The 22472-nt window shown below is 34.6% G+C and overlaps 1 protein-coding gene and 1 pseudogene across 4 annotated transcripts; one reads left to right on the forward strand and one right to left on the reverse strand.

The window, feature by feature from the left end:
• Positions 1-1087: 1087 nt before the first annotated feature.
• LOC145001126 (RING/U-box superfamily protein) lies at positions 1088-4159 on the forward strand. Of its 4 annotated transcripts, none has more exons than XM_078960475.1 (7): positions 1088-1385; positions 1959-2126; positions 2221-2871; positions 2947-3413; positions 3495-3593; positions 3672-3809; positions 3902-4159. In XM_078960475.1, the coding sequence occupies exons 2-7, from the start codon at positions 2033-2035 to the stop codon at positions 4037-4039; spliced, it is 1587 nt and encodes a 528-aa protein (XP_078816601.1). In that variant the 5' UTR covers positions 1088-1385; positions 1959-2032; the 3' UTR covers positions 4040-4159. The 4 variants fall into 4 exon arrangements, with proteins under 4 accessions (XP_078816601.1, XP_078816599.1, XP_078816602.1 ...); XM_078960473.1 differs by having other exon boundaries at positions 2013-2126; XM_078960476.1 differs by having other exon boundaries at positions 1088-1381.
• A 7582-nt stretch (positions 4160-11741) lies between these two features.
• LOC145002422 (secreted RxLR effector protein 161 pseudogene) lies at positions 11742-12476 on the reverse strand (annotated as a pseudogene).
• Between the last annotated feature and the right edge of the window lie 9996 nt (positions 12477-22472).

A 22472-nucleotide genomic window follows, 5' to 3' on the forward strand; every position in this document is an offset into this window, starting at 1 on the left:
TTGCTGCCTGTACGTTGAATCGTTAGAGCGACAAATGAAAAATATATGGTTGGTGTTGAACTCAAGATATTCATTTTTTTTTTAAATTTCAAGTGAACCGTTATCGGTCTTCAAACCCATTAATCTTTTTTTTGAAGATCATATTTTCTCAATTAGTTGGCATTTTTAAACTCTCCTACCACACATTTAAATTGCTTTTAAGGCATTAGAAATTCTTTTTAAAATTCATCATATTGTTTTCCTAAAGTACCCATTTTGAGACTAAGAAACCGTGACTCCTTTGTAAATCCATCAATAATGTACCACAAATGAACTAGGCGTAAGGAAACATGACTATAGTCCGAACTAACCTCTATCACAAGAATAGGACGATGATCCAAACACTTTAATTTAATCCAAAACACCACCATAACGTTTGGGAATCTACCAAGTATTCCATATGGAATAAAAAAATCCATCAACCTTGGACAATTTAGACCTAACATTGTTACTCAAAGTCAAAATATCCATCGGGACATCCACAAACTCGACACCCAAGATATAAATTTATTGTACACACTAGCTCGACATTCAAAGACAAATTGATTAAACACATTGACCGACATATTTGACTTTGTTAAAATACCTAAAACCACAACTTTTCATATATGAGATAGGCAACAATTATTTGAATCACCATGTTCTCTTCTCATCCAAAAGTTGAGAAGCATACACCGTGACAATCAAAAGCGATAAATCTATCTATTATCAATATATTATCACCGCTTAAAATATCATGTCACACCACTTCCATTTTTCATATGTATATTTATTTACTTTACATATTAAGTATCCGATCCAAACAAAGGACTTATATTTTATAGGTCTACAAGATATTTCTTGAACTTTTCATATAAGTTTTAATTAAACAAAAAAGCAAAATTACAAAAATTATTAAGCAGAAATAGGGGATTTTTTAGTGTTTAATTGTACAAGAGATATAAAATTTGTCTTTATAACGAATAATTAAATAAAAAATAAAAAAGATCCGATTTAGGAATATAAATACAGCTGTCAAAAAATTGGTAAGAGTAGATTTATCTGTAGTTGCCTCTAGCAAAGGGAAATCTAGAACAAAAATTGTCAGATACGAATACGTAGGAGGAGTTGTGGGATGAAATATGAATGAATCAATGGCTTCCGTGTAATCGTAAGCGAAACCCAACTCATACGCACACTCTCTCTTCCTTCCTTTAAATCCTTCTTTCATCTATGGGCCATCCACCGAATCCCCTACCCTTTTGAATTTTTTTCTCTCTATCTCTCCATCTCCAATTTCACCTCCAACCGCCTCTCTTTTCATCGGAATATACCTTTCGAGTTTCATCCACCGTCGAAAAAAGTAGGTATGTTTTATTTTTTATATATATTTTCCGTTTCAAGTTTGTCATCGATCGATGAGAGGATGACTGGTTTTGATTCTAAGTTTTTTGATGATTTTTGTAACCGATTGTTATCGTGTAATACTCGGATTCTTCTGGTTTTGATTTGTTTGTGAATTTTACGGTTTTTTATACCGTGATTTTATACGATCGGTTGTGTAATTTGATCATTATCGATGTTAACGATGTGAAGCGGATGATTGAGAGTTCTGAGAGAAGACGATGTTATTTAGGAATTGTTTTTACGGAGGTTATTGATAATCTGAAAGAGAATACATAGGTCGTTTAGCTTGTAGGTAAGTATAATAAGCTTATAACCATGCTTGGAAGATGAGATGTTGGTTTGTAGCTTAATTTATTCAGAGATTGATGTGAATTGTGAGGTAGATGTTCGTTGAGGTTTCCGAAGGTTTAGATTTGTCTTCTTAGTGTAAAGTTGAAGAAAATTCATTATCTGTGTTCCTCCATAGATGTCGATGAATTCGATTGTTGTTATATATGTACTAATTCCTATCTCTCTGTGTTATATGTTCGTAGTGTTCATGATTCATTTCATCTCAGCTTCTTACACTGAAAAATTATTGCTCACAGTTGAGAATTAGTCATAAGATATGGGGCATCGGCATCTTTTCAGCCCATCATACATGCTTGAAACTGAGAATGATCAAAGCTGGAACTTAACAGAGCATCCATACATGCATACTGGTAAACCTTTGGCTCCTTGAGGCTTGATCTCAATTTTTCTTGCTTAATGTATACAATAAATATTCATTTTCCACTTCTTATTTCTGATTTGCAGCAAGAAATGTGACTAGTGAAAGCACTTCTCTCATATATCCAGATAACATGTCAATTGATGGAGCACAATACACTCACTGTAATCACACTCCTATCTCAACACCATATTCTTCATTACCCAACAATCTACAACTCCCAAATTACCAACAAAATGTTATTGGCCCTTCTGATCTTTCTATGCATACATCATCATCTTATATACCTACTGAAGATTATAGAAATCAAGCATCTTCATCAAATTACAATGGGACAAACAATCCTTTCAATGAAGATTTATTCAATGCAAGAGGTCATTATAAACGCAAAAGCCCTGGTGTTCCAGATACAAACAATGGAAGTTCTTCTGATGTCACAATGCTCACTGAACCATGGCAAGAAACTCCAAGCATAAACTTTCTTCATGCCCCTTGGGATTATAATAATAACACAACAAACCCTGATCATCGAATCAATGGCAATAATAGTCTTTCGATTGGTGAAAGCTCTAGAAATGTGAGGAGTAGGGGGATGTTTGACTTGGAAGCAAACTCCTCAAGAACACATTTGACCAGTAATTTGTCACGTGACTATTTTACAACCAGTAGGCCCATGGATGTTTCAGCTCCGATGGATCTAAACGGGTTGACCCGGGATTGGAATCCAACTGTTCATGGTAATGTTTTATATGCACATATAGTTTTATTGCTAATATAATAAATATAACAAAAGTTATTTTACAAAATTGCAGAAAGCAGTTCTCTCAATTGTGAATTGAACCCTTTTCTTGAAGGAAACAGTAACCCTAGTTCTTCATTAGACATTTCACAACAACAACAACAACAACAACAAAACAACAACAACAGTCTTGTTACAAGAAACAATCATGTTCTTGAAAATTTTCAGAGCACATCATCTGTTAGAGGAATTCGAAGCAACTATAGTCAAAGGCCTGGGTCAACTTTCAGGGTGTCTTCTACTTCTAGCAACTTGCGATTAGGGCATAATACAGATGAAGGGTTACAATTAGCCACAAGTAATTATTCTTCAAGAAATTTAAGACCTTCTTCTTCTTCTTTCTCTTCTTCTACTTCTTCTTCTTCTTCCACCATTGGGTGGCATAGTAGTAATAACGACAGGAGTGGAAGGGCAAGATTGTCAAATGAAAGATATCGCTCTTTTTCTGGGGTCAATTTCCATGATCGACCACAACCAGAGGTATTATTCATTATGCCATTATATGCAAAGTTGACAACTTTACCATTTTGCCCTTCATTGTTTAATATGATTAATTTACAGGGTCTTGTGATTGTGGATCGATCGGGTTTTTATGGATCAAGAAATCCATTTGATCAACATCGGGACATGAGACTTGACATAGATGACATGAGCTATGAGGTTAGTAACTTTTTTTTATATAAAATTTACAGTTTTGGCTCAAGTTTTTATTTTTTTTTACAAATTTGGTCCAAACAGGAGCTTCTTGCACTTGGGGAAAGAATCGGAAGTGTAGCCACTGGTCTCCCTGATCATCTTATCTCAAAATGCATTCAAGAATCAATCTACTGTTCTTCAGATCAAATACAAGATGAAGCCACCTGTGTCATTTGCCTTGTAAGATTGCAATTAAACACTAAAAACTTTTTTTTTTTTAATTTTTAAATAATGAAATAATCTTTTTTTTTTTTTTGGTTTAAAAATTTCAGGAAGAGTATGCGAATATGGATGATATTGGGATGTTAAAAGCTTGTGGGCATGATTTTCATGTTGGGTGTATCAAGAAATGGTTGTCCATGAAGAACGTGTGTCCCATTTGCAAAGGGGAACCTGTGAAACAGAAATGAAAATAAAATTATTATTGTAAATAGATTTGTAAAATGGTGGGATTCTGATTTTTAAATCTTAATAATGTGGTCAACATTCTGCATTTATGACAATCATGATGCTGTTTGTGTCCTTGGTTATTTGTATGTGTATATATTTATATATTTTAAATCGTATTACAAGTTATATCGAATTAAGAATGGTTTTTTAATTGTTATGTGTGACAGGATACGAGAGAAGATGTAAGTCAAAGGGATGTGGGAGTACTAGAAAGTCGTAAGGAAAAGGTTGAAATTTAGGTATGATGCTTGATAAAATTTAGGGTTGGTGTAGTTTGACAAAATATGAAAGAATAAAGTTAATGCAACCTTTTAGCACAATGTGAAAGGTATATTGTGAAGTTAGTTGGATAGAAAGTAAAGCTAAAGATAAATTGACATTAAGAAATTAATCTTTGGGAGGTTTAGATTAAGAGATATTTTTGGAAAATAAAGGTTTGTGTAGATGATATTTATTCGAGTTTTAGTATATGTCTTGAATAAGTACACTAGTTCCCGAGTTTTAGTAAAGAAAAGAAAGGAAGTAAAGAGAGAAAAGAAGAGAAAGGAAAGAAAAATACGTTTTTATTTTGTGTTTCCTAGTTGTGGAAAATTAAACGTTTTGTTCTTTTTTTACAAATCCTTCCAAATCGGAGGAAAGTTAGGAGAAAAAATGATTCTTCAACATCCTTCCGTTTCATTTAATGAAATTCAGGAACACCATTTTCTTTTACTTTCTTTTCACTTCCAGTCATTTCCTTTCCATGGATAATTTGAACTCGGAAGTTGTGTAAAGCATGTAGAAGGATCAAATATGTAATTAAACCATTCTTGAGGATCATAGGTTAAAATAAGTGTTGATCTTTGATACAATGTGTTTTCTTTATCAATATTTTCTCGTTTATAAATATAAAATGATTATAAGAGAATTGATACACAAAATGGAACTAAGATGAGATCGACTACATAACATCTGTATACACTAACACCCCCGATAAATAGTGTTATTGAGAGTAATAGCATGGAAGTTCAAACTGTTCCTAAACTCGTGAGACAAAGATGATGGAAGTCCCTAGATGAAGATGAAGATGAAGATATTGGCGTAATGATAATTGGACAAAACATGAATAACTCATCCCGACCCATAACAACTTAAGGGTAAAATAGATGTTTACTGTGATATGTGATATGTGATATGTTTGGTACATTCATGCTAAACATGATTAGTAGCCATGTATCAACACTTATATTATCGCAACACACAATTATGGTTTTGGTAGCTGAGGCATATCACTCGTAGAGAAGAATGTAAAACCAACAAGGTTCTTCAACAATGTTGGCTACATCTCTATACTCAACCTCATCATTGGATGATTCCGTCTTGGAATCATGCATCAACAAACAGAAGAGGATAGCGACATTTCATTTCGCTTTCTGTTTCACAGTTGAGATTCGACCTTGTTGTGTGTTTCCATCGCACTAGCACCAAGTCAATCATCTTGTGTCGTAATTTCTTCCTCTTATGGTCAACAAAACGATTGCTTCAAGCTCTTCAACCGGTCTTCTATCTTCTATCTTTGTAAATTGGTCTACTACAACCCAAATCATGTTGTGACCTCTCTTTGTCTTTGGCAACTTGGCTATAAAGTCCATGGTAACATCATCCCACTTCCCTATGGGTGCTGGTAAGGGTTCAAAATCCCTATATGGCTTTTGATGTTGTGCCTTTACTCTTGCACAAGTTACACATTCTGCTATGTAAGTTGCCACATCGACCTTCATTGCCGGTCTTTAGTGCTGCCTGGGTGTATATAGAATACATGTTCTTATGAGATTCTTCCATAAGATCCCGTATACCACCCAACTTTGGCACCTAAATGCGATTATTAAACGTCTTCAACCCTTGATCGTTTTCTTCAAACACTAATGTCTTGCTTAGACGTTCTTCCTTTTTATCACCTTCTTCCAGAGCCCTTGTTTGCGCTTCTTTGTTCTTTTCCATAATTGTTGAGATCACTTCAATCTTCAACGATCTAGCTACTTTACCTTCCAGAATCACCTTTGTCTTAAGGCGTGGGCTTCGATATTCGATTTACCTGGGTGGTAAAGTATTTTGCAATCGCAGTCCTTGGGTAGCTCCATCCATTGCCTTTGTCTCATGTTAAATTGTTTATGAGCAAAGAGATATTGAAGGCTTTTATGATCTGGAAATAGTTCGCATTTGGTTCCATAAAGATAATGTCTCAAAATCTTTAGGGCAAAGACCATTGTTGCAAGCTCTAGATCATGAGTTGGATAATTCTGTTCGTGAGGCTTCATTTGTCTCAAGGCGTAAGCTACTACTTTGAGTCTATGGGTAAGGACACATTCCAATCCAATCTTAGAAGCGTCACTAAAAACCACAAAGTCATCGGTTCCTTCTGGTAGGATGAGGATTGGTGCTTTACACAAAATCTTCTTCAATTCACCCAAAGCTTTTTCTTGCTTCTCGCTCCAAGCATAGGAAACTCCCTTTTTGGTGAAGGCTGTCAATGGAGCCACGATAGAAGAGAAGTTTTGGATGAACCTTCGATATTATCATGCCAATCCTAGAAAAATATGAATTTCCATCAAACTCTTTGGCTTTTCCCATTTCATAACGGCTTCTATCTTTACTGGCTCAACCTTAATGCCTTCCTGGTTAACAATATGACCCAATAATTATATTTCCCATATCCAAAAGTCACACTTAGAGAACTTTGCATAAGGTTTCTCGTTCTTCAGGACTTCTAACACTTCTCGCAGATGTTTAATGTGATCTTGATTGTTCTTGAAGTAAATCAAGATATCATTAATAAACATAATTAATGATTTATCGATGAAAGGTTTACAAACTCGATGAATTAGATTCATGAATGTCGCTGGAGCATGTATTATTCGAAAGGATATAACAAGGAATACATAGTGCCTATACCTTATTCTAAAGGTTGTATTTTCAATGTCTTATTCCCTTATCTTCAACTAGTGATAGCCTGATCTGAGATCAATCTTGGAGAAGATGGTTGTTCCTTGTAATTGATCTAACAAGTTGTCTATCCTAGGTAAGGGGTATCCGTTCTTTATTGTAGCATTGTTTATCTCTCGATAATCAATGTACATTAACGAGATTTACAATTTTTATTTAGACTCCGTCGGCTAATTGATCCTCATAAATCCTAAGTCAACGACTATCTGGAGGAATCACCCTACCTGATAAACTGTTTAAGTATCTGGTTTACTACACAACTAGGGGAGTCCATGGCTAGTGCAAGTCATATAAAGGCAACCAATGTTCAAATTTATTAATAAATATTTTATCTACGTCTATGGATTATGAGTCCACACTAGCAACGAAATTCACTAAATCGCCTAGAATATTCAAGTGTTGTCATCTACTATGGTCGATGACCCTGACATAGCTACCGATTGTCTGATCTGGACCCACCATTTCTGGTCATCCAAGAAAAAGGAGGAATACTACACTCCACTTTGATCTCACACTCTACCCCATAATGAGACCTAATTTATATCCAACTTATTGCGAGCTAAAAATCTTATACAAGTCCTAATCCATACTTATACTAAAGGAAAACTATGTCAAATACAATTCCTAATAGACAACACTATTATAGTTAAATAAATAACACAAAATTCAGATAATACAATTAACAAATAATTCTTCCTAAGTAATAAATACTTTTATTAAGATTATGTACTTGATAGTAACTACACACTCACCTGAAAAAAGTAGGTGACTTGAAGTTAGGGCAACGCTTTGTCGTAACACTTCTCAATGATCTAAATGTATAAAGCACTACGTCTTAATCTAGTTTTATAATCCTGGTGACTATATAATGATAGCCTAGATTCATTAACAATCTCAATGTTTATATCAAGATCTATCAAGTAAGGAATAACAAGGTAGGATCATATCGGAGGTAGGGTCCGTTAGGTATACAACATATACTGTTTGGAAATCCTACTTTTAACACCTCACTAAATCCAGCCTAGACATCACTCCTGTAAGTAGATCAATCAGACTTGGAATCACTGACAAATCTTAATTATAGGGTCATAATAATGACTATGACTATAATTAAAAGTTACACTTAAAATAAATTAAATGTAGCTTAATTTACAAATTAAACTAGCGAGAACCGGGAATTATTCAGACAAACCTCTGACCTAGGTCTTTTATTCACCGACTATCTAACACCACAGGGTTTCGCTAAATTAACTGGGAACTAGAGAGTAAAAGGGCTAAAAGGCTCGGAGATAATCTAGAGAGAAAATGAGAAGATGTGTGAAAATTATGCTAAAAATCACGTCTTTATATAGTAGAAAAATGGGTGTACACCATGCATGCGGCCGGCCATGCTGATGTCTCGTCGAATCTCTGGTGCCACGTGTCGCTCAGTGTGTAGTTCTTTAGAGCGTGCCACACCCCTAGTCGGTGTGCATGACCGTGCATGAATTTTTCTATTTTCTAAAAAGTTCATAACTTCTTCATTTGAGCTTTGTTTTCTATGGGTTTTATATCCATACGTAGCTATCGACGAGATATGCGTATAACTTTCATTTAGACTCCGTTGGCTAATTTTGAACTTATTTAAACATATTTAGATTGTTAAAGCCTGTATAACATGCATAACTTTCTCATCCGACGTTTGTTTTCGACATAATTTATATCGTTGGACTCCTATTAACGAGATATTCAATTCTCGTTTAGATTGTTTTGTTTAACAATCAACCGTTCTGAAATTCGATATTAGTGTTGCACACTGTTACACCGAATCTTAGAAAAATCATAATTTTCTCATACGAAGTCATATTTGGACGATCTCTATATGCACACTCTAGGTTTAACGACCACTACATCTTTCGTTTAGACCACTTAGGCTAAAAAGTATTTTGCCAAAATTTTATTTTTTACTATACATAGAGTCATGTCGGTTTTAACACAAACTTCAATAAACCATAACTACTTCGTTCTAAGTCGGATTCTAACATTTCTTATATCATTGGAATCCTTATTACGTATACTACAACTAGATTAAGATTATTTATCCTATAACCTTTTATTTTTGACACATACTTTAATCTTATATTTTTTTAATTATTATTAAGTACTTATATAAATTGCATAGGATATCATATAAAACACATAAATATATGAATAATCATTTTTTATTCGTTCATAAAAAGATTGTAATAGTTGACCAAAGTGATTACAGTCTATGAGTAATCTAGCAGGAAACGCAGGCGTTACACAAAACCCCTAACTTCCAATACAACTTCAAACATTAATAACATCTTTGTTTTAACTTCATTTTCAGCGTTTTTTATATGCACATAAAGGTATTGAAGAGACCCACAATTCTATCTAGTTATTTTTAGCTTAACACTTGTCGAACTAAAACCATAATCCATGCAAGTAGCCCGACATATAACTTTTCCTTTTTACCCTTTGGTTCCAACACATAAATCAAGAGCTTAGATCTCACAACCAATATTATCAGCCTTGAATAAGGTCTAAACTTTACTTCCTTAAAGCCTAAAGCCTTTACATGATGGAATTATAGTCCACAAACCCTGAATTAAGAAAAGTTTTGAAACATGGTGTTACAATAAAATCATATCTAATGCTATGGGTTTCCAAAAGTTCACTCCAACCATCATACTTGAAAATATTGAAGTCAAGTTGTAAGGGTATTAATCAAATCATATCTAATGCTATGGGTTTCCAAAAGTTCATTCCAACCATCATACTTGAAAATATTGAAGTCAAGTTATAAGGTATGAAGGCATTGATATTGGAAACACTGTAGGGTTTTTGTGGAGGAGAATATCTAACTACCTTAGATTTTCTTTAAGGAAGATTGCAAATATGAGTTGATCCTCTAACTTTAATAATATTATTAGGCTTCTAAATAATTTGTACAAAGATCTAGGTAAACTTACATATACCTTAACTATACGACTATCCTTTCTGTTATAATAATGAAAATACAAGATAGTGCCGTTGGTCATAGAGAAGCCGTGATGGAGAAATTGATATCAGAGGAGGGAAGGGAAAGTAGGAAAAAGGTGTAACTTTTTTTAACTAGTCTTTTAGGAGAAAAGCTATGATACCATGATATAATGTGTGTACCAATACATATTTTATCAATAATCAAATATATATAAAATATTACAAATGTCGTATACAAAATGGTATAACTACATCATCTATATGCAGTCACAATCATTATTATTTATTTAATGATCATCGGTTCTAATTTGGAATTAATTTAACTGGTTTTCTTTAACGACTCCTAATATAATCTAAACTACACTAATGTCTGAAATGCGACTTGAAATCTCAACACTTTAAAAGATGAACACCTTTACCAACTCCTAATACCCTCAAGGCTTTGAATCTTGTTAAACAAATTTTTTTGTGAGAAATGAATCAAATGCATGTTTTTTGAAAAACCAAAGACATTAAACTTTAGATCGTACAAAAATAGGCACTTCACAAAAAATCTCACGAAAAAATGGTTCAAAGATTTAGTTTTTTAATATTATTTACTGTCTGAAAAATGAATCATCATCACTTGAGTCACTAAAAAAATGAAATATGGAGACGTTTTTTTTGGCCAATTTTTTATAACTCATGTTATTTTGTATTATCTAATGATTCATTTACTTGTTTTGCTAAAAAACATGCAAATGATTCATTTCTCACTTGATCCTACGTCTACCATTAGACTATAAGTTATTTGGTGTTCACAGGTAGTAGCTAGTGCCACAGTTAACATGAAAAGATAAATCATGATGTTCTATAAAGAACAACGAAGATAAGGAGACTCATCTTCCAACTAAATCTTAGGTCTTTTCCTTTTATATCGTATACATTACTCTTGTTAACAATTAAAAACCTTCCGCATAGACAATGATTTGACCAATTTAGGGCATCCATTATGTATTGAACTTCATAGAGTTCACTAGATTGCCACATCATATTTTTACAATCCATACAACTCCATATTTTCTTACAATGCATTGAACTCTACAATGTTCACCAGAATATTACAAAATATAATTTATAATATATATTTAATAATTAAAAACTTTCATTTTTTCTATTGAAGAGTTCAATGGTCATTGAACTCCAAATCTATTGAATGTCAAGGTGACATCTCACAATGATAGCGTTTTATCCATTGAAAGACATCTAGGCTCGCCACCTCATTCAACTCTCCTATTAAACTTACCATTCTGCATGCTCTTACTGTTGGACTTTAGCAGCACCAATAGAAACTTTACACCAAAATAGAAACAGGGACAAGAAAGCAACTTTACATGGGACAAAAGTTAGAAGGGCAAAACTGGAAAAACTATGCAGTTTTTGGTAAACTAAATAGGGGATAGAGCATACAAAAGCTTTTGAGGCTTTTCTTATTGAACTTCACAACAGAGAAAAGTGACACACCAGTCACGTACATAGCTAGTCTATTTAAAACAGAAACTTACATAAAAAGAGGAACTAACTCCACTAATCTAAAGACCAGGACTGCATAGCCTACATGGATTTGATTTATTCTTGCTAACTATTAAAACATGCATAAATAAATAAAACTCAATAAAACTTACTAAACTCAGAATTATAGTAACATTTTTCCCTTTAATTCTGAGCTCCAATCCTTTTTATGCCAATCATCTTGCACATTTGTTCATGCTTCACTCTAGCTAATGCCTTTGTAAGCATGTCTACCTTTTGCTCCTTCCCATCCACATGTGCCACTTCAATTTCCCCATTCTCAACACACTCCCCGATGAAATGAAACCTCACATCTATGTGCTTACTCCTCCCATGAAATATTGGGTTCTTCATCAATTCTAGGGCCGATATGTTGTCAACAAACATCTTTACTAGGGAAATTCTTTGACCTGTTATCTCTATCAGCAATCTTCTTAGCCAAATACCTTGGCATGCTGTCATGGTGGATGCCATGAACTCAGCCTCACATGAAGATCGAGCTACACACCTCTGTTTCTGTGAAGACCATGTGACCATGTTCCCATTTACATAGAAGATCATACCCCCTGTACTCCTCCTATCTTCTACATCTTTTGCATGATTACTATATGAGAATCCTGTGACTGTAATCTTCTTCTCTCCCTGTGTGTAAATTAGGCCATGATCCATGGTTCCTTTTATGTATCTCGGTATTCCTTTTACAGCTTGTAGATGGGCCATGATGGGTGTTTCCATGAAGCGACTGACAACACCCACAACAAAAGATAGGTCTGGTCTTGTATGAGTCAAGTATCTAAGACCGCCTACAATGCTTCTATACTCCGTAGGGTTCACCAATTCCTCATCTCCTCTTTTGGTCAGTGATAGTTTGTGCTCCATGGGACACTTGGTTGGATTGCAGTCAAGCATATGTGTCTTTTGTCACACCCCAAAACCAAGAACGACAGAAACATTCTGGGGCGGAGGACGTCATGTAATGTATCACAACAATGTAAAGTAGTAAACAAGCAACAACATCATCCATTGCATTAATAGTATAATTTTAATCACAAGTGTGTTCGTTCATAGTATAAGACAACATAATGAATAATCAAAATAAAAGAGGAGTCTTGACTGCTCCGTCTTCACAAAACCTGGTCGTTGTACCTGTCTATTTGTGACCTGAGAATACAAGTTATTTTGAAAGCGAGTATCAGCCAAAAATCTGGTGAATTCATAAGTATTAATGTGTTTTTGATTTGTAAAACTGTGAAGTAAAGACTTGTAAACATTTGGAGAAAAGTTTGTATAAGTATGAAAATGTTTGTAAGTAGTTGAATAACGTTTGAAATCCCTAGAAAATCCTTATGATTTCTACTAGTATAAAAAGTAGTCTTCTACCAAGACTTAACTGTTTTGAAAGTAGCCTTCTACCAAGACCCGACTGTTTTGAAAGTAGCCTTCTACTAAGACCCGATTGTATGACTATTATTATTATTCTAATCTACCTCATTGATCATGTGAATATGCCACATAGTAAAGGTATTAATAATATATTAACTGGAGTTTTATATCCTTTTGTAATTGTCGTAAGTACTGTAGTATTTGTAATAAGTGACTACTTTTGTACTATTTTGCCTTAATTGAGGGTTAAGGCATAATGTGATGACTAGATCCCATGCTAAACGCTCCCTATTAAGAGATTATGGGAACCAAACGTGACGCCTGCAATGATTGCAAGCCGCGAACATCCACATTACTATGATCACGTATACTCAATATAACTATCACAATGCATTGTGATTCATTGGTATAGTTAGATCCTGAAATTGTTCCATGCTATAGCACATTGTTATGTCTGTTCTGTTATCGTGTATTGTAATCGTATTTATGTAAGCGTATCTAGGTAAACGTTTTCATGTAAACGTATCTATGTAAACGTATTCATGTAAGCGTATTCATGTAAGCGTATCTATGTAAACGTATTCATGTAACATGTAATGTATTAGTATAGACTCATGAATGAAGTGACTCTTGTGTGATTCCTTGTACTTGGAATAGTAAGTAGTATCTACTAACTATGCCTATTATAGTCACTAGTAATGTACGAGTATAACCGGAAGTATACCTTTGCTAACCAAAGGTACTGAACTGACTAATGGTACCTGTATACCTATATATGTATACATGATATATAACTAATATTTAGATGACATTCGGACGAGCAACCGATGACCTAAGGCCACATCCCAACGAGGAAAAGGAAATAAAGCGAGGTAGCCGTCCTAAGTCCTTTAAACATTATTTATATAACTATACATATCTAGGCATTCATTTGAAAATATAAAAGCGTAAAAGAAGTTTTGTAAAACCTTTGAAAAGTTTAATACTAAGAAACAATGACTTGATGTCAGTTTATAAAACGATGGAAAGTATTTTGTTTGATAAAACAATTTAAGTATAAGGAAAACCTTTGTTTGAAACCACATTTGTAACAGATTTTGAAAGGAAACTTACAGTATGTAAGACAGTTTTTATAAAGGGATTTGAACATGTAAAAACGTTTAAGAAAATCATTTGAAGAAATATGTTTGGTAAAATAGTTAATGTATAGTAAATCCATTTGCAGGCTAGTTATTAATCACATGTGATTGATATAATAACTAAACATGATTCAACTTGTATTCCCCCTATAAATCATTTAAAAACATTTAAAAGGTTAATTAAGGGGTATGAACTCACCTGCAGTGAGTGGTTTGTTCGGAAGTGTCGGACAAGGTGCTAGGTGTCAAGTGAGGACTTGAACACACACAATGGTCCTAGTTATCATATAATAAACATATATGTAACATAATTAGTCAATTAATAACTAATTAATCAAGTTAAGACACCCTAGGTCATGGAAACACTTTGATTCAAGTGCTATAGGTACCAAAGGGTTGCACCTAAGGGTTGTATGACATGGTATTGGAGTTTATGGCCCATGAACCACCCCTTTATGGAGTTTACAAACAAATGATGATATTCTTATGTGTTCACGGCTGTAAAATCTCTTAGGGACATGTTTTGATTGTTGTTTAAGGTCTTAAACACTTCTAGGAAGGTTCAAGGCTGGCATCCAAGGCTTAGGAAGGGACTAATGTCCATTTTACCACTTAAAAAGGGATTTACGGCCCAAGAACATCCTTAGCCGTAAAATCCTTTGTTCTTGTGTTATTTGATGATTTTCAAGTGTTATCAAGTTCATATTAAGCACCCAAGAAGCTAGGGCAAGTGTACTTACAAGATAGAAGCTTGATTTGGTGTTTAAGGTCCAAGAACACTAGTGTGTGTTCTTGGTGTTCTTGGTGTTTGAAGATCTAAGTAAAACACAAAATTGAATAGATGAAATGATGTATAAACACTAGGTATTAGGTTATAACAACAATTCAAGTCGAGAAACACTTACATTTTCGAGAGATCGGTGAAAGACGGGAAGATAGTTGAGAGAGAATAGAGGGTGTTCTTGAGAATGGAAGTGAAAAGTGAGGAGTTTGGGGAGTAAACTCATGCCTAAGGCATGAGTTCACAGCCACTAGGGAGTTTACGGCCTAAAATCTAAAAGTTTGGCCGTGAACTCCTTATTAAGGTGGTATGTGCGGTTTTGCAACTCCAAGACTTGAGACGGTACTTCTTTTCATCAGTTCGTTTGAAGAATAAATACTAAAAACACTCAAACGGAATTTAAATTGGCTAAAAATTATTAGGAATGTAATTGGCTTTTAATTTAAGTGCTTGACTTTAAAGTTTGAATAAATGAAAATTCCGGGTTGTCACATCTTTTCTAAGAGTTTCCTAGCATAACTCTCTTATTTCAAAGTGATGTAATGATCTCGTTGACATACCTTAATTCCCAGATAGTATGCTAGAAGTCCAAGGTCGCTCATTTTGAACTTTGCACTCATCTCCATCTTGAACTTCTTGATTTCCTCAATTGAGCTCCCTGTGATTAAAAGGTCATCGACATAGACCCCAACAATGCATGTGCTCTCCTTCTTCTTCCTTGTGTAGACTGAGTATTCCTGAGGGAACCTCTTGAATCCCAATCCTTTCAAATACTTTTCTAGGCATGAGTTCCAAGCTCTAGGAGCTTGTTTAAGGCCGTACAGGGTTTTAGAGAGCTTCAGGACCTTGTGAGTTTCGCCTTTCTTCTAATAGCCCTCTGGTTGGGATACATAGACCTCTTCTTCTAAATCGCCATTCAGAAATGTTGACTTCACGTCTAGATGATGCACCTTCCATCCATGTGTATCTGCGAGGGCTAGAATCAATCTGACTGTTTTGATTCTAGCTATAGGTGCAAACACCTCGCCGTAATCGATACCCTGTTTCTGGACGTACCCCCTTTGCCACAATCCTTGCTTTATGCTTTATGATCTTCCCAGTTTGGTCTCACTTCAACTTGTACACCCATTTTAAACCTATGGGTTTTCGATTCTTTGGAAGATCGACTAACTTCCAGGTGTTTTTTTTTTCAATTGATGCCAATTCGGCATCCATGACAGCTACCCATTCGTTTTTCTTCTTCGCTTCTGAGTATGATGTTGGTTCTCCATCATTAGGAATCATTAGGAGTTCTTCTGGGGGTAAATTAATTTCATCAGTATTCTTATATAACTCTGAGAGCAGCCGATATCTCTTCGGGGCACCACCGCCTGTGGAGCTTGAGGCGGTGCTGGGAGATGCTATCGGACTTGGAGTATTTAGTTTACCCGGTGAATTAGGCGTACCCGCTGTATCAATAGATGTGTTATGTAGGCTTGACTCAAAGTTGACTTCAAAGCTATTGGGCTGAGTGTCTTCGACCCATTCATCATTACTTGGAGACCCAATTTCTTGTTGTGGGGTATCCGGCTCCCACTCCTCTTCATCATCATAAACCTCGTCCAGGTTAAAGCCTTCAACATTGAAACTTGTACCTGGTACCACTTTAATCTTCGTACACTTCTCCCACACCCAACCTTGTTGTTCATCAAAGACTACATCTCTACTCACGTAGATCTTCTACGTATCTGGGTCCAATAACATATATGCCTTTGTTCCCTTTTCAATTCCCTGATTAACCAATTGTATACTCCTCTCATCTAACTTCTTCATATGATTCTTTGCAATTCTCATATGGGCGATACAACCGAACACCCTAAAGTGTTAAACATTTGGCTTTCTTCCGGTCCACATCTCGTAAGGAGTCGATTCTTTTAGTGCTTTCATGTGTGCTCTATTTAGAACATAAACTGAGTGACTTACAGCTTCACCCCACAAACTATTTGGCATCCTCATAGTCTTCAAGTTATATCTAACCATTTCTAATACCATTCGATTCCTTCTCTCCACAACCCCATTTTGTTGTTGGGAGAATGGAGATGTGTATTGTCTCTCTAAACCTGTTTCATTGCAATATTGGGTGAATTCATTTGACAGGAACTCACCCCCGTGATCGGTTCTGAACATTTTCAGATTCTCCCCAATCTCACTTCTACATTCCTTCTGAAATTCTTACAAACTTCAAATGCCTCATCTTTTGACTTTAGCAAATACACTCACATTACTCTGCTAAATTCATCAACTAGTAGCATGAAGTAACAGTTCCCTGAGGGTGTAGGAGGTGAAACAGGGCCACAAAGATCAACATGAACTAGCTCTAGTCATTTCTTTGTTGTATAGTTAGAGTGTGAGGGGAATGGTTTTCTTACTTGTTTTCGCATCAGGCATCCTTCACAGTGTTGTGCAGGAATGTTAATCTTTGGCATCCCTTCTATCATCTTTTTCTCCTGCATATGCTTCATTGAGTTGAAGTTAACATAACCCATTCTCATGTGCCACAACCATGATGGATCATCGAATTTTGCTATCAAGCATACTCGTTTGACCTCTTCAAACTCTATTTTATAGAGTTTATTTGTGGACCTTCTAACCTTCATCAACAGTCTCCCAGTAACATCATGGATCCAAAAAAATGGATCCTTAATTCTTATTTCATCTCCACCTTCTGCCAACTGTCCCAAACTTATTATATTACTACATAAGTCTGGAATGTAATATACCTCATTTAGTTTTCGTTGGCTTCCATCCTTGCACTGAAAGACAACTGAGACCTTTCCTTCAATTCGAACTTTTTCATCATTCCCAAACTTCACATATCCTTGAATTGACTCATTTAGACTTCTAAACTTGCCTTTGTCTCCAGTCATGTGATTACTAGCCCCTGTGTCAAGATACCACATACTTGACTGACTGAAAGTGTCACCTTGTGATCTTAACTGTGGGATCACATTTTCTTCATTGAGAAATACTTCACCATGTTCAAAGGTTGATAGAAGTAAAGCAGGTTCATGGTCTTGTATCAAATTGTTTTCTTGATTTCTTTCTTTTTTGGGATTCTTGCACTCAGCAGCATAGTGTCTGAACTCCTGGCAGTTGTAACACTGGATTCCACTCTTGTCTTGGCTACCAGATGCTTGGTGATTTCCTTCCTTTTGATGATACGAACCCCTTCTACCACGACCTCTACGACCACTTGACCTTCCTCTACCCTTGCCTCTACCACGCGAGTTTCCAAAATTATCCCTATTTGACTTTTGCTTGGATTCTCCATCTGTTTTATTCTGGTTCCTCTCTGACCATTCTTTATGAGTCAAGAGAAGTTTCTTTTCATCACTCTCTCCGTGACCTTTCATCCTCTCTTCATGGGCTTTGAGTCTTCCAATCACTTCCTCAATTAAAAAGACCCTTTTACGACGCGCAAACCATGACAATCATTGATTTATGTTACACAAACGAGAGTGACATTAAAAAAGTGTCATATTTTTAAAAAATTTAAGGATATAGGTCACGCACTATTGCGTGCCCTTAAATTAGTGTCTCATGTAAAAAAATTAAAAAGACGGAGGGCACTTGTGCGTCCTCTGTGACTGTTGTTTTATATATATTTTTTAAGAAACGCGCTCCTTAGAAGGAAAATGAAATCCCCAAAAATTTTCAACCCTCGCCTTCTTCTCCCTCGTCTCAATCGAAGCTACCAGTTGAACAACCCCTAATCGACACCTCCACCTTCTCGTCTTTCCTTCTCCACCAGGTTTTCTCTCATCTCTATCCTCCACCTTCTCGATTTCAGATGCGTCGTTCTATAATTCTTTTACCAAACACGCATCCATTATCCTCAATTACAAAAGGCGTCCAAATCTAGGGCTTTTTTCATAAAATCTCATTCCACCTCACCTCACACTCACCTCTACGCAATCGACCGTCACCACCATTCCTAATATCCACTGCCTCCTACCATCTCTTCCATCACCACCACTTACATATGGAAAAATTTTCAAGAAGCCTCGTCGTCCATATGAAAGGAATGACTAGATGCGAAGCTGAAATTAGTCGTAGAATATTGTCTGCGATGTAAGAGAGAGCTCTGGAGGGTTACCACCAAGTCAAACCATATTCACTCTTACACCTCTTTAATTTACATTTCAGGTCTCTCTCTCTCTCTCCCTCTCTCTCTCTCTTTGTCTCTCTCTCTCTCCCCGCCCATCTTCAAATCACCAGAGAACTGATTGTTGTGATCTGTGTTTCTTGTTGAACTTTGAGGTTTTTCTTCAATCGATTCATGCACTGATTTTTTTAGTAATTAGGTTCTTGAACGAAATATGTCGATGTCGGATTCTGATACATCGTCTCAAGGAGGCAGTGAATAATAAAACTTAAAACAAATTACTCGTGATCGTGAGTTTCTCTCCCTATATGTACGATATATGTGCTTTTAATTGTGCACTTGTCTTTTTGAACTTTAGTTGTGGTTGCTATCAAGTTGAATAAGTCGTGCAAAAGCCGCAGTGTATGCTTTTTGTTTGAATTGATCATATATGGAACTTACGAAGTTGTGGTTTGAGTTTTCTTTCAATTCTTGATTGGTAAAAAAATCTGTAAGGATGTAGGCTCACATAGAGGAAAACGTTCATGCTTATAAATCCTCCACAATGTTTCCTGTCGAGACTTGAAAACTAAGGAAATCATTTGTAAATCGGATGTATTTTAAAAATAATTGAATTCACTATATCACGAGACTTATAGAGACCGAGTTCAGATGGTTATACTAGGAATTAGGAAAAGTAATGTTTGATGTATGGGTTTTTACAGAACACCATTATGTGAAATTATGGGTCATCGTATATTTCCCTGTTTCCTGCTCTTTCATTTAATCAGTCAGAAACTCTTTTAGAGTTTAACCGGATGGGTCAATATGTTCAACCAAGAGTTGTTAAGAGAGAATTGTTTGGTATCGAATATATATATATATATATATATATATATATATATATATATATATATATATATATATATATATATATATATATATATATAACAATCAGATCCAACCTTAGGTATTGAAATTCTTTGCTAATTTTGTTACCTTATTTTTGGTTGTTAGTGTTTTAATCGAATTCTCATTCTTAAGCCTTGTCTAGTAAATAACAACAGTATGAAAACAACAGATAAAAAGGGTGACCCATCAGCTAAAAAAGATTCACATATGTTAGATGATTTGGACCTCCATGCACCTGATACTTTGGATTCAGCCTTAGGTATTTACATACATTGACAATTTTATCACCATATTTTTGGTTGTTTGTATAGCAGATGACAACAATTTTCTATACAGAGGTGATCCCTGAAGAAACCAACTGTTCAATAAATGAAAAGTTAAATGCTGTGTAAGTTTTAGTTTCTGAAAAATGTGTAACAGAGTCACAGGCAAAAAATGAGATGGTTATTGGTACTGTTATTGGGAGTGATAATTCTTATAAGAGTGATTCAGATTCAGTTGGACATGAGATAACCAATTCAATGATGACATTACTGCTTCCTCTGCTTAAGACTTATTCAAGAAAGAAAAAAGAAAGATCCCTATAAAATGTCTCAGAAGGAAAGAAAAGGAACTAATCAATGTCTGAAAGATGAACCTCCAGGTCAACATTACATCTGCACAATTAAAATTTTAACCTACATGTAGTGTCAGTTTATCAAGGGTTTTTTTTTTTTTTTTTTTTTTTTTTTTCACGAGGGGCTTGTTTTACTTAATTGGCAGCCAAATCTTTAATTATTAATTGGAAAATACGGAAAATAATTCAAATGAAATAGTGAAACAATTTTTCTTTCTTCATTGTATTTTCCATCTAGACCTGTATATTTTTGTTGACCTTTATAATTTCATGCAGATTGCTTTTATAATTTGTGCTATTGAAGTGAACTGGTTGTTGCTAATGAAGACATAGTTGTCCTATAATCCTTTCCAGGCCTTTTGATGTTAATGATGTCCAATTAATGATCACCATTTTCTTGATTTTCGGCCAATTGACTGCGTTCGCCTCTATATTTCTTATCTATTCTTTTGAAAAACTTAAATGAAGTCATATTTCATTTTGTGGTTCGTACAGGTAATCCAAGCATGGTACTGTCATTTGCTGGAAATAATGTCGACCTGGAAGACAAGAGCACAGTTACAACGTAAGTATTTACCCCTTTCCTTATTTTTTATTGCAGAATTTACCCCAAGAATTATTAATATTTGGAAAAAGAAAAGTTTATTTCTTTACTTATTTTTGTGTGTAAGCTCAACAGAATTTACCCTAAGGAGAAAGGTCTTTTTTTCATGGAGACATCAGCTAAAACTGTTGCTGATGTTAACGATGCACTTCATGAAATTGGTAAGCTTTTACTACTTGCACATTTTAATTTTACTTCAAAAATATTTGGCTTTTATTTATGAGAAAAGATGGTTGAACACACATTTGAGCTTAGAGATATGATGTTGAAAAGTGAAAAAGATTATCAATCTGTTTGGAGTCTGTCTTGTCTACACATGGGGCAAGGGATTGTATTGATTGCTTCTTTTTTTACTTGAGGATCTCTAAACCCTTACATCTGAATATGCATATGATGAGTTAGAATTGTTGCATAAAAATGAAAATATAAAAAATAAATGGACTATATTACACCTATCTTCTAAATCACAGGAAATTCATCTTGGAGACCTGTTCTTAACCTCTAAGTGTTGTAATGGCAATTGCTTTTCTATTTCTTTTTTATTTTTTATTTTTCTTCTTAAACAATGAAAAAGATGATTAGACTATGACTTTTCTTTTACTTTTTGATTTTGTATTTCATCAATAATGAAAAAATAGATTAAAGAGCTATAACCGAAAATGCTATCAATTGTGATATCTGTTACATGTCATATTGAGTGGTCGTTTTGTGTGAGCAATGGATAAAAAATTGAGTGTTTTCTAATATATATTGTGTGTGTAAAACTCAGTTTAATTTGTTGTGTTTTATGAGTTTTTATTTTAAAAGAATAAATAGACTATGACACCATAGTTTTTCTGATGGCAAAGTTCAAGTTAGTTTGTTGATGAAGTTTTTATAATTTGGAAGGCAAGTATAATATGGTATATTTAGTTATTATTTTAGTTTTAATAATTTGAAAATATTAAAAAATATATATTTAGGTAAATATGATAATTTAAAGATTAAGAAGGGAAAATACAATGTTTCTTCAGACATATAACTTTGGACTTTAAAAAAAAATTGTTTATTTATTTTAATATATAATTTGGAAGGCAAGTGTAATATGGTATATTCAGGCATATACTTATAACAATTATACAAAATGATTTTTTTCTCATTCTGATTTTACTTGATCTTTGTTTCTATCCTTGCTGGATTGGATGAAAAATTGGTCTACTACTTTGATTCCTTTGAGTAAGTTAGTGAGGGTAGTTTAGTCTTTGTCAGAGACTAATACTCATAATCCATTTGGGTATTTAAGTAATTTAGTTCTGGATTCATTTTTTTAGGCTGAAC

Source organism: Lactuca saligna, chromosome 6 (assembly GCF_052625555.1).
Source record: "Lactuca saligna cultivar CGN05327 chromosome 6, ASM5262555v1, whole genome shotgun sequence".
Lineage (NCBI taxonomy): Eukaryota > Viridiplantae > Streptophyta > Magnoliopsida > Asterales > Asteraceae > Lactuca > Lactuca saligna.

Excerpts from the sequence above, each read along its gene's own strand:
- LOC145001126 (XM_078960475.1), top strand. The coding sequence starts at position 2,033 with ATGGGGCATCGGCATCTTTTCAGCCCATCATACATGCTTGAAACTGAG. Across the intron at positions 2,127-2,220 it reads GCATCCATACATGCATACTG|CAAGAAATGTGACTAGTGAA; the intron begins GTAAACCTTTGG and ends TCTGATTTGCAG. Across the intron at positions 2,872-2,946 it reads TTGGAATCCAACTGTTCATG|AAAGCAGTTCTCTCAATTGT; the intron begins GTAATGTTTTAT and ends ACAAAATTGCAG.